Consider the following 15,456-nt stretch of genomic DNA (forward strand, 5'->3'; position numbering starts at 1 on the left):
CATTCTTTACGCTCCCCGGACAATTTTCCTTCTCCGGTTTCGTCTTCTTCCATGAATCTGGACCACTCCCCGGACTCTTGATCTAATCCCAGGTGTTCAATTTCTTCTCTGAATGTCACTTTCTTATCCCTGACTTTTGTTTGCTCCAGAATTTTTTCGGGGATTTTCTCAACTAGTGATCGCACAACTTCCTTGCTATCAGTGGTGATTCCTTTTGAGACGTCAGTATTGTTCACTGTTTTTTCTCTCCGAAGTATGGTTAGTTCCGGTGCCTCCTGACTTTTCCCTTGGATCACGGGTTTGTCATCCGATAGTTTCTCAAGCAACCTCATTAAGTCTTCATCTATTTGGACCGTTCCCTCCTCTACCTGGGTGAGATCGTGACCTTTTGCCTTGAGTGTTTCCCTCACGATTTTGGACTTGAGCATTATTCCTACCGGAATCCCTCTGCTTTTCTTCAAGATGGTCTTTTCAAGAGACTCTTTTGGCAATTCGGGATGATCTTCAATCGGTTTACCTGATTTGTCCAGCCATCTCGTGAGTGGAAGACTGTCGTATGTTTCTTTGTCCATAAAGGAGAAACCATCTTTGATCTCAGGTCTGTCCGCCTCTCTTTGTTCTTGTCTCTCGTAGAACTCCGTCTTCTTGCTCAAGCTGTCGGCATTTTGATGTTTGTCTCGCGTTCTATGTTCAATTATCATGTTGTATCCGTCCAAGCGAACTATCCATCTCCCAATGTAGCTCTGGTCCATTGAGTACGTTTTCAGCCAGCTTAATGCTCGGTTATCTACTCGCAGCTTGAAAGGTTCACTGCCTAGGTACGCTCTGTATTTCTCGACAAAGGTGACCACTGCGAACATCTCTGCTTTCGGTGCTCCGTACTTCATTTCTGTGTCACTTAGGACTTTGCTCCCGTATGCTATTGGTCTCAAGACTGTCTTCCCATTCCATTCTTGTTCTTGATGGAGAACCCCAGAAATCGCGACTACCGACGCATCTGTGTCCAGCACGTACATCCCCTTCTCAGTCGGCATACCCAGTACTGGTGCCTCACATAGCTCTTTCTTTATTCTCTGGAATGACTCTTCTGCTGCGTTGTTCCACGTGAACTTCTTGCCCTTGTGTCTCATTAATTGTTGCATCGGGTATACCTTGTCCGCGTAGCCTTTGATGAACTCCCTGTAATAGTTAGCGAAGCCCAGGAAGCTCATCAACTGGTGCTCTGTCTTCGGTGATTTCCAGGTTAGGACTGCTTCCACGGCGTCTGGGTCAGGTCTGATGCCGTGCTTGTCTACCATCCTGCCCAAATATTTTATTGAGTCCTTGAGTATTTCACACTTTGATGGTTTGCACTTCAGCCCCGATCTTTTCATGCACGCGAACACCTCATCAAGTCTCTCAATGTGGTCTTCTAGTGTTGGCGTTGCTATTACCACGTCGTCCACATAGCACATTACCAGGTTGCCGTACTTCTTCGTCACGCCTATCAGCGCGTGTGCCATCAGCCGTTGAAACGTGGCTGTGGCATTGCAGAGTCCAAACGGCATCCGTTTCCATTGAAACAGACCTAACTCGCAGGCGAACCCTGTCTTGTCCCTGTCTTGTTTCCTTAATGGTACCTCTCAAAAAGCCGAGCCTAAATCAAGAGTCGTAAAAAATTTTGCATCACCTAACTTCGAGAGGCTTTCATCAATTCTAGGTATGGGATAGGCATCCTTCACCGTGACGGAGTTCAGGTATCGAAAGTCACAACAGAACCTCAACTGGTCGCCTTTCTTTTTGGCCATCACTACTCCACACGCCCACGGTGACTTGGATGGTTCTATCATGTCATACTCTAGTAACGTCTCGATTTCTTTTCTACACGCGTCCGATTTGTGTGGGGTCATACGCCTCGCCCCCTCCCTGTGCGGTACCGCGTTTTCCTCAAGTTCTATTTCATGCTCCACAAAATTACAACACCCGATATCCGCCTTATGCCTCGAGAAAACTTCTTCGTTCCGCTCTAGTACGTCTTTGATGGCTTCGAGCTGTTCATCTTTCAGTTTGCCCCTCAAATGTTCAATCTCCGGCAGAACCGGTTTATCTGTCTGCATCTCATCTAGTGTGGGTCGCTCTGGAAAGTTTGAACAGCTCGACAGCCCATCGTCCGTTTCTGACTTAAGTGATTTAATAAGGCCTGAAGAATATTTAATTTTTTGCAATCGTCTCAAGATACAAATTTTATCCCTGTGATTGGGACAATCAACAACTTCATTTTGTTTTAAGTTCTCAATCGTTTCATATCGAGTTTTAACCGGCAAAGCATATCCCAGTTTCCTCCCTCTCTGTATCGTGATCGGTATGTCAAGGGTATTCAACAAGACACTGACGCAGAGACCACTCTTCGTTATCGAAAATGATCTTCCTAAAACAGCAGCACTTTGACTATTAGGGTTTGGAACTATACATACTTGCTTATTGTCACTTAGTTCATTGTAGTTTTTCATCCTCAAGCTCACGATTGCTGCTTCATTAGCTTTTAGCCTCACTCTCCTACTCAAGAATACCGGTGCTTTGTTTTCATTTGCCATTATTAAATTTACCGGTTTGATTGCGTACCTCCTATCCGGGTTCCGTATCCTGAACATTGCATTATTTAGATCAATCGTTACGTCGAAATTCCTGATGAAGTCTCTGCCCATATGAATTGGTCAGATTCATCCAGGTTTTCTACCACGATGAAGCTCATCCACAGGTTACGTTCTCCCAAATTGAGGGCTATTATCGGCGTCCTGCCTAGCACCCGAAGGGCCCCTTTGTTCGCAGCTGACAGCCGTATTCTCGAGTCTATCAAATCATCTTTGTTGAAGCCCATTCGCTCCCAAGTCTCAATTGGTATGACACTCAAGACCGCTCCCGTGTCAAGTAACCCACGTAACTGAGTCTTCTTTCCACTTATGTCCAACACGTGCCCTGTCACGTCTGCTTCCGTTCCGATGTGCATCGCATCTTCTTCAAGCATAGCACAGTGTCCAATCGATCTTACTTTCAATTCCTCCTTCCCTACATAGATTTGTCCAATCAGGTCTTCGTCGCATGTTATCATCGTCTTGGTATAGATGTTGATTCCATCTATGTTTAGCATAACCTCGTGTGGACCGTAAGCTTCAGTGTATCTGTTATCAACACGTACCGACTTGCTGCCCCCTCTCGTGAGTAGTGCCCTGAGCGCTCTAGAAGTAGTTTGTGGACTTATTCCACTCAAGTAGTCTGCATACACGTCAATGTGCATTAACGTCTGGTCGCTCGGCTCGCTCAAGTTTCTAGTCACCTCGTGGCCGCCCACTGTGATTATCGACATTATTCTTGCTCCGATTTTCGATATTCCAAAGGGTTTACCTGTCACCATTTTCACGGTGTTACAATTCCCGTTCTTTGTTGAGCCCGTTCTAGCCTCTGGTACTACGTTCGTTCCGGTTAATGCTTCGTTAAAATTCTGTCTCTCGATCTCCAACTTTAGTCGTTGCTCTATTTCTTTCGCAGCCAGATCTTGTTTCACTTTGGCAATTGCTTCCGTCGCCGCTCTCTCATAATTTATCTCTAGAGAGCTCCCGGCCGCGGACTCTAACGCACCGCTAACATGTGTTACAGCTTTCACTGTCTTCGTCGGCAATTCGGTGTTTGGTGCCCCTAAGTTCCTAGATTCGAACTCGTTTTGCCTGTTCCGCTGATTCTGCACCGCCGCTAATGCCAACTTATGTTTGGGGTGATTCTGGTCCTTGACCGCTTCCCAGAACAAGGGACAATCCATTCTGAAGTGCCCCTCCTGGTTACAGAAAAAACATCTGGCGCCTATCTTGATGATTAAGCCGTTATAGTACTCGTGTTCCTCCATCTGACTCATGTCCTCCTCATCCGGTGCATAACCTAGGCTCTTCATGCCTTGTTTGTACGTTGTGCAGTCAGCCACATGATGATCCGCTGACCCGCAGTTCGCGCATGATCTGCGCTTATCCATATCATCTCTAGGTTTGTACCATGATGACCTCTGGGGTTGGCTTCCCCCTTGCGTGTTCCTGTTTTCAGAATATGAGTACTTCTTAGGTTTCATCAGCATGTATTCTCTTGATTTCTGTCTCATTTCTTCTGGGGTGGGTGCGCTGTCCTTCGACAACGTGTAGTATGTTGCTAACATTGTCCTTAAGTCATCACTTTTCACCCCATCAATGAACTTCGAGGCAATGCTAAAGTTCCGTCTGTTTGTCGACTCCTCTGGGTCACTCCTCCTTCTCAAGCTCTCGAGGTCATCTAGGAACCGATCTATTGACTCGTCGTCCCTCTGTCTCCTTTTTTCAAATCGCATCATCGCTTGATGACCCTTCATGCCTGAGCCGAATCTGTTCAACAGTATTTCAAAGATTTTGTCCGCGGTGTCGCGTTCTTCTTCTTTCTTCGCAACCACACACTTTAATGCCGTGCCTTCTAAATTGCTGAGTATGGCTGTGCACGCTTGTCTTTCGTCACTCAAGTTATCTTGCTCTAGATGTAGTCTCATCACTTCCACCCAAGTGTCAATGCATCCATCGGAGTCATCTTTGAATTCTTTTGGCTTCTTGAATGTTTTTCTTGATTTTCCCTCTCTCCTGTCGCTCGAGTCAGTGTTCCTCGTGGCGAAGGCCTCTAGAGTCCTGTTCATCATCTCCCAAGTGCTGGCCCATGTCATAGCATCCGGTCCTGAGTTGCTGTTGGCTGTTGAATCTCCCGGACCAGTCGTCGTGTTCGACGTTCCACTCTTCATTATTGTTTTCGCAGCTGTTGGTGCTATGCTTATCGCATCCCTGGGTATGGGCAACGGTGTCGATTGCCGTTTGTTTCTTTGTGGTTCTACAAAATCAACTCTGGTGCCTTGCGTACGATCCGCTGCCGGTCTCTCTTGTGGTGTAGAACCTCTCAAGATTGCATCCAACTTCGCCTGTATTGCACACGAACTCTCTGCTTGACTCTTGCTCATTGTGTCCATTCTCCTTTCCAGGCTCCCTAATTGGCTGTTAACATCATCATATCGGTTCTTCAACTGTTGCATGTCTGTTTTGATGTTCTTTTCTCGTTCTTCATTGGTGGCCTCTACCTTGTCTGACATTTCCTTGAGTCTCTCCTCTGTTGCCTTAGCTAGGTTAAAATAACTGTCTAGATACTCGTGCTTGTTGTATCTTATCTCCTTTTTTATCACCTCTCTGTCTTCTTCACTGTTCTTAAGTCTTTTGTCGATCTGATTTAATTTCGCCAACAAATCGCCCAGCTCAATGGTAGTCTCTTCATGGTCAGCCGTGGGTTTCTCTTCGGCCATAGCCTCTGCTTTAGCTTGTTCCTCATTCTGGCCGGTTTCTGTCGCTTTCGTGCTCACTGTACCAAATGTTCGTGCTCTTTCTGCTTTTGGCTCTTCAGTCACGTTTTCTTTCGTTTTTATTCCGAACATTATTCCCAATTTTTCCGTAAAAGATGTCCTCTTTACTTGAGAGTCTTCTTTCACCGTTTCTTCGGTGTTGCCTATTGCATCTTCCGCGTCATCTATCGGTGAGAACTCTATGGGTTTCTGGTTCGGTTCCTCTGTATTGGGCATTGGAGTTGACTCTGTCGCCATCTTCCCTGTTTCATCCACACTTTGATCGGGTGTCTCTAGATCAATCTCGATGGTGGGTTCTACTCTCTCCCCTTCCGTGCCCTCTTTCGCCCTGTTCTCCGCTGTACTCCTTGTGCTGACCATGTTAACTGAAAAGTTCTTCTTTGTTATCTTCGGACCCATTGGTGTTGCTTTGCTTAGCGACGAATTATACTTTGCTTCGGTCGATCTTTTTTCAGCTACCGGTACCCTGCTCCGCCTCATTATTTACAATTGTTATTATTTACAATATTATTATCTACAAAAATTCTATTCTAAGGTTTAAAAACTCCAAGGAAAAAGAAATTAATAATTCGCTAAAAACAATTTTTCTTGAACTCTTGTAAGCTCTTTCGTGTTAGGTTAGGATAGGGAACGTGTTGAACGTGTTGTTATACTTGGTGCTTCAACCTAACCTATTACTTTTGTAGTACCCCCTTCCTAATGCTGTTCCAAGACTTTCTCTTTACCGTCCCAAGACCGTTCAGCGTTGTCCCAGTACTTCTCGTTGGTACCTTTAGACCAGCGTCCCAAGACCAATGGCCCAAGGCTAACGTCCCAAGACCAACGTCCCAAGACTAACGTCCCAAGACCAATGTCCCAAGACTAACGTCCCAAGACCAATGTCCCAAGACTAACGTCCCAAGACCAATGGCCCAAGACCAACGTCCCAAGACTAATGGCCCAAGACCAACGTCCCAAGACTAACGTCCCAAGACCAATGGCCCAAGACCAATGTCCCAAGACTAACGTCCCAAGACCAATGGCCCAAGACTAATGTCCCAAGACTAACGTCCCAAGACCAATGTCCCAAGACCAATGTCCCAAGACCAATGTCCCAAGACCAATGTCCCAAGACTAACGCCCCAAGACCAATGGCCCAAGACCAATGTCCCAAGACTAACGTCCCAAGACCAATGGCCCAAGACTAATGTCCCAAGACTAACGTCCCAAGACCAATGTCCCAAGACCAATGTCCCAAGACCGCTTCGTACCAAGACTGCTCTGGTCCAAGACTGCCCCAAAGTTGCACTGTCCCAAGACTGTGTTGCTCCAAGACTGTCCCCAGACTGCAATGTCCCTAGACTAGTTCGGTACTGTCCCAAGACTCGTTACTGAGTGTCTGGATATAGGATTTCTTTCTTCTTCGTTGTAGGGACTCCTTGGTTGTCTGTACCTTGTACCACCACTCAAGCTCTAGTGAAAATTTTCCCAAAAACCCTCTCTTGGTTGCCAAATCTGGCCCCCCTTTTTTAGTTACCTCTTTTTGAATGTTCCCAGCAATTGGGAGCCACAACTTGTGTGCAGGTATCTTGTGATCACCTGTTTGTATTAAAAACCAATCGCAAATCTTCCCCAAAACGCAACAATGTCTATAGAAAAAATAAAATTCTGTACCGAAAAAATAACAAAACAGAGTAATCGACCCACCTAAAATTCAAAGGAGACAAATGTCAACCTTCTTTCAAAAAAAATGTCTGGTACCTAATTGCCACGCGTTTTCCTCCCCCCACTAGTCGTCTTATGAGGTGTCACGAAAACTGTCTATATCCGTTCCCCCCTACCGATCCAACCAGCGTACCAATCTTAACTCGAGATAAGTTTTGGATGTCCACCTATTGTTACCACGCGTGTTGATGGCTAATGTAACTAAATCAACGATGTCGATTAACTAGTTACTCTAATTCCCCCCTTTTTACAATTTACAATCGCCAACCTCTAACTTAACCAGTCCCCCTGCTAACCTCCCCCCTGTTTAGCCCCCCTCTTAAGCCGAAAAATCCCTTAAGCGCCGGGTGCTAAACCTCTCTTGAGAAAACCGTAGACCTGTTTCCAGGTCTGCTTGAGTAAAAACTGCCTCAAAACAATGGGACTCCGCTTATCCAATTTTACACTTATTTCTTATAATGTAATGTGGATTCTAACGATACCCGTTGTCCGACCTGAGAACACCCTTGTGCGTCCTCTTGTGGTGGCCCTGTGCTGGTTGTCTCTGTTCTGCCCTTGACAGCAGACCCACTTTCCCACTCGACTGGTCACCTCTTCCAATCAAGTCTCTTGGTGGTCCGTTTCGATCCTTGTGAACCTCTTTCCCACTCGACTGGTCACCCTTTCCAGTCAAGTCTCCTAGTGGTCCGGTTGGGTCGCAATCTATCTAAAAACCCTTAACAACGCCCCCCACTCGGGCACCCTACCAAGGTCACTGCTAGTTGATCGAAAAATTGCTAGATTGATCGAAACGATCGGTCTTGTAAAACAGTATGTGTATACTATTTAATTAATACAAAGGTTCGATCCAACTAATTTGGTATCAAAGTCACTGTCTTTTTTCGTTTTATAGTTTTTGTTCCTATTTGTTTTCCTTTTTTGCTCGTGTTTTTGTCCCCCTAGTTGCCCCCCTTTACTCGGTTAGCTAAGCCTCGTTCGGAGAGCGTACCAGGAAGTTTTCTTGAGTTTTCTTAAAAAGCTATCACGGTACAACCGGAAGGTTTACACGTTCCCGCTGAACCGTACCACCGGTACTCTAGAATGGGCATGTAGCCCGGAGCTGTGTCAAGTGGGTTCGACTCCGTAGTCATGATGTCGTAAAAACACCCAGGAGCGCCATAAAAACACTATGTAACAGTCGCCTACTTTAGTCACATATGAGGCTTAAGAAAAATAGGCCCTATAACCATTGGCTCAAGAGTCAGGGACACTATCTCTTGTGTTTTTCCGCCTCAAGAACGGTCGGAGCCAATTCGGTTCGCTTGCGACATGAGACTGGAACCCATTACAGCTTAAAGGCCACTACCAAAATACCCCCCCACTCTAGAAATAGAAACGTCCCCATACTTAGGTCTCGGAATACCCAAAATACATGAACGCCATTAAAAACCGGGTCGGAACCATCCGCTTAGTTACTTTTTATTGGACAGTGGAACTTTGATCCATTTCAGATGGATCAACCTAAAACTCGCCTTATCTCAACATAACTATCATAAAATGCACTCGAGAAATTTAAATTGGAACTTACATATCGACGCACTTGAGTATGAGGAGTGAGTTAAAGATGAGCAGCTTGAGAATTAACTAATATAACTAAATAAGTTTTAAGGCCAATTAGTTTCAGTAACGAAAGTAAGTTCTGTCTCAAGAATTGAAGTTTTCGTTTGGACCATTAGGACACTCGAGTAGTCCTCTATTCCGTTGAAGGTCCACACTATTCCATTCGAATAGTGATCCTTCCTCAAGTCAATGTTGTTTTCTCCTGTTTTCTGGATAAGACAGCTCTACTCTCTTGATATTTCGTATCGAGAAATTGCGAACAGCAATTTCCTGCCTTTTTCTTGAGTAGTTTCCCGCTCTTGTTAATTCGGGTGTTCTGATTTCTGACTTTTTCATTTTCAGTTGGTTCGAGAAAATTGAGCATGACATGCTCAATTCGAATTTTGCAAAATTAAAATTTCACTCCAAAATTGCGTATTTCTCAAGGTCAAACCCCTAGACATGACCGACTGGCACACAAAGTCAAATTACCTGTTCTTATTGAAGAAATGTAATTCCTATCGAGTTTAATTTTAAACACAACAACTAATCGTCTTTTTATTCATTTTGATTTCCATATCTAGAAAATTTTAGGCTTTTGACTGGATAATGTGATGAAAGGACTCCTGACCTGACTGTAACTTCGGTTAATATGATACTTCTGAATAGATACTATCTTCTGAATAGATACTATCTTCTGAATAGACTAAAGTATAAAAATTGTTTTCATGTATTTTCCTTCAAATATTCTGTATGACTGGCGCGTAATTATCATGTAAGCGAATTTCTGTTTTTAAAGCTCACTCCGTTATCGCAAAAAGTTCGAAGCCCTTTTCTGCCGCAGTTAAAAATTACATTTTTGTCTCGATCCGTTTTGCAGTTGCACCTGTTCATTGATAAATTTTTTCTTATTAAGACTGGTCATGGATATTGCTAGAACTCAGTCAAATCCGTTAGGGTTGTCTGAGTTCGAAATGCAAGATGAAGGTTGGCCAACTGACGAGGAACTGGAAGTCAGCTTGGAAGTTCTCTCAAGTATGCCGACAAAGAAATTAACAACTGATGATTTCGAAGTTGGTGCTCCTTTGGGAAGAGGAAAGTTTGGCCACGTGTACCTATGCCGCGAAGTTGTTTCGAAAGTTCCCGTGGCTGTAAAAGTTTTGTTTAAAGCTCAATTGATGAAGTATGGTTTGGAGAACCAATTAAGACGTGAAATCGAGATCCAAAAAAAGCTGAGACATCCAAATATTCTGGAAATGTATACATTTTTCTTCGACGATAAAAGAATTTATTTAGTTTTGGAGTTCTGCACGACTGGAGAGCTCTACAAAGAACTTAACAACAGGGGACAGTTCAATGTTAAAGATACATGTACTGTAATTGGACAAATTTCAGACGCTCTTGATTATTGTCATCGAAATGACGTCATTCACAGGGATTTGAAACCAGAGAATATTCTTCTTGATGAACACGAAGAAGGAAATGGATATTTTGCAAAGTTGGCGGATTTTGGTTGGTCGATCCACTCCAAAAGTCACAGATCAACAATCTGTGGAACCAAGGATTATTTACCCCCTGAGCTGGTCCATAAGAAAAAGTATGACCACAAAGTTGACAACTGGTGTGTTGGCGTACTTTGTTACGAACTGATGTTCGGTAACACCCCGTTTCATCAAGCGTGTGACTCGGAGACGATGAAGAATATAACAAATGTTCAGTATACTTTCCCTCCTTATTTCGAAAGTGGTGCGAGAGATTTGATTGGAAGTCTTTTGAAATTCAATCCAATTGAGAGACTTGAATTGGAAAAAGTGGTGTGTCATCCCTGGATCAAATCCAATGCTAGCAACCTTCCGGATGGAAGCTGGAGATTGAAATGACTAAGTTATTTTCAAATTGGTCAGAAATGCGTAATTCCCATTTAGTTTTGAATAAAGAATTGACTTATTTTGTGATTTTGTGTGGAATGAATTTGTATTCATTTTGAGTTTGTAGTAGATAAAATTTGCGTTTGTGAGAAATGTGATTGGTACAGTTTCGATCGCTCAATTTAATTTGTGGTCTAGAGTGTTTCTTTTCACCTGATTGGAGATACCTCCAAGAACGTTCAGATGGTGTAGAGTTTCTACTAAATATCTTTGCTGTATTTCACCTGCCCTAAAGATATTTGCCTTCAGTGTATAAGAACGTGATTTTCACATAGGTCTTGATGTTTTTTGTTTTTCAGAAAGTTTTTTAAATTTGTTCACACTCAAAATTAATAGTTCGTGGTTTAATTTTTGATTTCTTTCTTATTTCAGTTGATTTCCTTTGTCAAACTCCACTATCGAACAGCAAAAGTCTAAAAGCCACGAAAAACTTGATCGACTTCTAGTTCCTAAATGGACTTTAATTTTTTTGATTTTCAAGTTGTTTGAAAAGCTTGCCTCCACATCCAGTTTTCTCTGATTGCGATAAATTATTTTAAAAAATGACAATCATGAGCGATGAGCATTTCTTGAAGTTTAACGTTTTTTTTTCAAAGAGCTTAAACGTTTTTTTTTTCATCTTTTAAATTCGAAGGTTGAAAATGTCAAAAGATTTCAATTAAGTCTGGTAGGTTTCCTGGAGTTCTTTTACGCTTTTCCAACCAACTGTTGACTTTGTTGTGATATTTATTGTTTAAGTCGGCGAAAATGTAGTGTATTTTTTATTGACGTTTAATTGATTTCGTAACACAAGCAAGCGCTTGTGTTATAATTACCCTTGCGATAAGCAAGGGTATTACAATAGTGCACAAGACTTTTTTTCCCGGAAATAACCTCGCTCACAAGCTGACAGGACTCATCTGGACTCATCTCTAGCGGTACCTTGTTATCAAATCGGATTATAGACTTTTTTGCGGGGTAACAATTTGTGTAACATTATCACTTGAATCGTTTGGTATCTTGGTTTATAATGATTTCAAATTTCTAAGCGTTTCCGGCGCACTTAGTCTGGAGGCATTGAAGACGACTGTGACGTCAAAGGTCCTGGTTTTGAATCTGACCAGGACTTTTTGCTTACGGGAAATTTTCCGTTTCAATCGTCGTATAATTTGTCTGCGTTTGTTTTGTCGTTATGCATGCTTAGTAACCACATATTAAATTTTTTTTTGCCGTATGCAGTTTTCATTGTAGTTACTTTTTATGTTTTCATTTTCTGCAGTTTGTAATTCTACTTGCCTTGACTTTGTATATATTTTTTTTCGCTTGAAAATTTTTTGGTTCTAAATGATTTCGGCATAAATTTTATCGTCTTACTAGCCTAATGTTGAGTCCTTCGAGGGAACCACAATTTTTATGCTTTCCTCCGGATTGCACAAAACGTTGAAATTCTCAGAATTTAAGTTCAAAGTGTTGAAAATAATTTCAGGCAATATTTTTTAAGTTTTTTTTTCAATTGTGTTTTCTTCGAAAATTTTTGTTCCGTTTTCTTTGGAGTTAGTGGCTCTGCTTTCGTTTCCTATCTGCTAGCTTGCAATGCTATTGTTGTGATATGGCAAGTGATGTGAAACTCCGCTTCGCATCTGTTTCTCTATAAATTCAATTTTTTTTAGCTCTCCCAAGCCAGCGTTCGAATCTGACTTGGACCTGTTTTTTTTTTCAAGCGGTAAATGTTCTGTTTCACATAAAACTGTTGGCCAACTATTTGTCGGCACTTATTAGTTGCCACATCTCGGAATCGCTTTTTTTTGCTGCGCGCATTTTTCTTAAAGGTTGCTTTAAGTGTTTCATTTACAAATTATTTCGGAATATTTGTTATCGGCTGAGTACCTAATTTCGGGTCGTTTCAAGGGAAACATACCTTTTACTCTCCCCTCCGTACTTTTATTTTGGTTGTATTTTTATCACTCGGTTTGTTGAAATTCAATTTGTTTTCTTTTTTTGACTTAATATGTTTCGGCTTGTTTTATATCGTTTTAGTAGCTACTTTTTTTTCTTGTTTGCTGCTCGAAAAAGTTTGTGTGCCTGTGTGTCTTATGAATAGAGGGGGCTTTAGCCATTTTCATTAGTTTTGAGTTTAAAAAAAGTCGGCTTAAAGAGTTTCTGCTCACGTGTTTTCGGATTTGTCACAGCTTGGTTATATTTATCCGATGCTAATTTTTTTGGGCATGTTTTTCGTTTTGATAGATCTAGTGGTATCGCAAGTATTGCCAAGCTCAGCTTCGTCGCTATGTACAAGGTCACTCTTTTACATCCTAACTCGTATAAATTATGCCCTGTAAAAGCGCTCAATTTCTGTATGAGATCACTGTTTATGTGTTTGTTCCGGTTTTTCGTTGGCTGTTGGTAAGAAAACAGGAAAGCATAAGTCAAGACAATAGAGCTGAACTTCTTTTCAAAGCTTATTGCCCTTGCTACAAACAAGGCTAATGCAATCCTTCACTATAATATTTTCCCTGCCACTAACTTTGTTCACTAGTTAATTTTTGTGGAATAATGGTTGAAGTGAAGACGTATTTTGGTCATGTTTTTTGGAACTGTTTTTGAAAATATTCTTAATTTAAGGTTTTACTGAACCTGGAGATTTTTCAGTGCTAATGAATGTTGTTGTGAGGCTACTTATATAGTTAGAGTTGGTTTGTTTTGTTTTTCAGGAAAGTGTTCTAGTTCATGTTTGATATTTCGCGGCTTAACTTTTAATTTCTTTTTCAGTTCAATTCAATTTTATTTGTTGAAATGAAGACAGTTTACGCTCTCGATATAATCTTCAAGTGCAAATGGTGAGAAACACGTGGATGTTTTCTAGGTTCGTAAGTGGATTTTTCAATGGAATGAAAACAAATAACCTATTGACCCAGCTTTCACTAATTGGGGGAGTTAGTAAAAAAAAATTGAGATTTTGAAAGCTTCAAGGTGATGAATTTATTGAAAGATGCTTAAGTGGTGAGATTTCTTTACACTTGCTATAATAGGCGTGTTACACCCGGGTAGGAGACGTTTTTCCTTAAAGAACGTTGATCACATGATGACTTAAATTGGCGGTCATGGGTCATCTACCAATCTGTACTTTCGTCAACCAACAGAAAATTGTTGAAAATGTCTGCGTTTTAAATACCTGTTTTACTCGAAGTTCGTTTTTGTTAGTTGTAATTATACCAACTCGATTAGTTTAAATTTAATTTCCGTTTTTTTTTCTTTTTCGGCTTAATAGATTTCAGCATGTATTAGATTGGCTTAGTAGCCTCAATTTGCTCAGTTTACCAGCGAGAAATTTTTTTATTTTTGGATGCGTAAATTTTGAGGCAGAGAGGGATTTTTAATTAGATTTCAAGTCTTTTTTATTTTTTTTGGTTTAAAGGATTTCTGAATTGTTCAGCCGGGTTATGGCTTGGTAAGTTTTGTTCCAATGCCAATTTCAATTTTTTTCTAGGCATGTTTTTTTCAAAACTAGCTTGATTCTTTTTGATAGGTCTGGTCTTTTCGATTTCTTTTTGGACTCAGCGTCTATCTTGTCACGTATCGCAAGTAGTGCGATACGAATAAGGGGTAATAAAATATGGACTTCTTAGTTACTACTTTGTTGACGAAATAAATTGATCTAAATAAAAAAAAGTAAACCAATTCCAATTTTGAATTACTTCACAACTTTTCTCACAAATTCTGTCGACGTGCTCAATTTTGCTTACATGCACAATTCCGCTGGCATGCTGAACTCTGATGTCATGCTTAAAGGCAGACACGCTCAAATTGTTGAAAATTCAAACAAAACTGCCTCTTTTTTGGATTCGCGTCTTTCGTTCAAGTTTCTGTTCGCTTGTTTTCTGTTTTTTCCAAATGCAGTTTAACTTATCTGGTACGCTTTCTAGAAATATTTTTGCAGTGCTTGGGGTTTTTATTCAAACAATTTTACTATATTTGAAAGTTGTTCTGTAGATGGTTTAGTTACCAAATTAAATATCTATTAATTTAATTGATAAATTTTTGGTTAAACGGCTTACGTTATATCGCTTTTGTCAAATTTTGTTGCGTTAAAATGCTTCTGGGCTGGTTTTTAAACTGCGTCTGCCAATGTAAAAATTTAATTGCTTTTGGATTTATCAATGCGTCAACCCAATTTTTTTCGCCCGTAGTTGCCGCTCGGTCATTGCTTCATCATGATTTTAAAGGCTGTTTATGAACCTCGTCCAAGACAAAGGTAGGATTTTGTAGATTTTTTTTGTGGCTGCGCTTCGACTCGGTGGCAATTTGGGAAATTAACAGTATGAATAGCTTTTAATTACCTAGATTTTTCTCAGTCAATATATTGTTCTGCGTGTTTGAAGTGCATTTTTACGCTTGCGTGTAGACTTTTTCGAGTTAAAAACTAGTTTAACAGAATCACTTGAGTCATTTTAAACTTTGATTCATCTGATATCAAATTGAGAAGTTTTTTTTTCGCACATGTGCCGAAGATTTAACGCGCCTGACTATAGAGATAAAGTTCAATGGTTCGAATCCGGTCAGGACCTGTTTTTTTGTGTAAGTGGAAAATTGTCGGCGCGTCAAAAACTCTTTGACGGACTTCTGTTTGACTGATTTATTGTCGTCTTAATTATCTTAATTACCGCAGCACCAAGTTCATCTAAAATTTGGGTAATTTTAACTCCAATTAAAAAGCATTTCAGCCTATTCCGGTTTTGGGCACCTAGTTGAGCTCCAAAAAGTTTTGCTACTTTTTTATTTTTTCATGCTGCTTTAAAAATGTTTGGAAGTTGTTTTCTTTCTAAATGCAAGTAGTGTTCTTTGCATTTATTGCATTTATAAGATCCATGTTTGAGATGACAA

General features: G+C 41.1%; 1 protein-coding gene across 1 annotated transcript; it reads left to right on the forward strand.

The window, feature by feature from the left end:
• Positions 1 to 9,537: 9,537 nt before the first annotated feature.
• On the forward strand, positions 9,538 to 10,723 carry LOC134839273 (aurora kinase C-like). Its single transcript, XM_063854770.1, has one exon. It carries the CDS (start codon positions 9,592 to 9,594, stop codon positions 10,546 to 10,548), a length of 957 nt encoding a protein of 318 aa, XP_063710840.1. The 5' UTR covers positions 9,538 to 9,591; the 3' UTR covers positions 10,549 to 10,723.
• The last annotated feature ends 4,733 nt before the right edge of the window (positions 10,724 to 15,456 follow it).

This window comes from Symsagittifera roscoffensis, chromosome 2 (assembly GCF_963678635.1).
Source record: "Symsagittifera roscoffensis chromosome 2, txSymRosc1.1, whole genome shotgun sequence".
NCBI classification, from domain to species: Eukaryota; Metazoa; Xenacoelomorpha; order Acoela; family Convolutidae; genus Symsagittifera; species Symsagittifera roscoffensis.

What these genes read in the sequence shown, in the direction of transcription:
- LOC134839273 (XM_063854770.1), top strand. Translation starts at nt 9,592, where the DNA reads ATGGATATTGCTAGAACTCAGTCAAATCCGTTAGGGTTGTCTGAGTTC.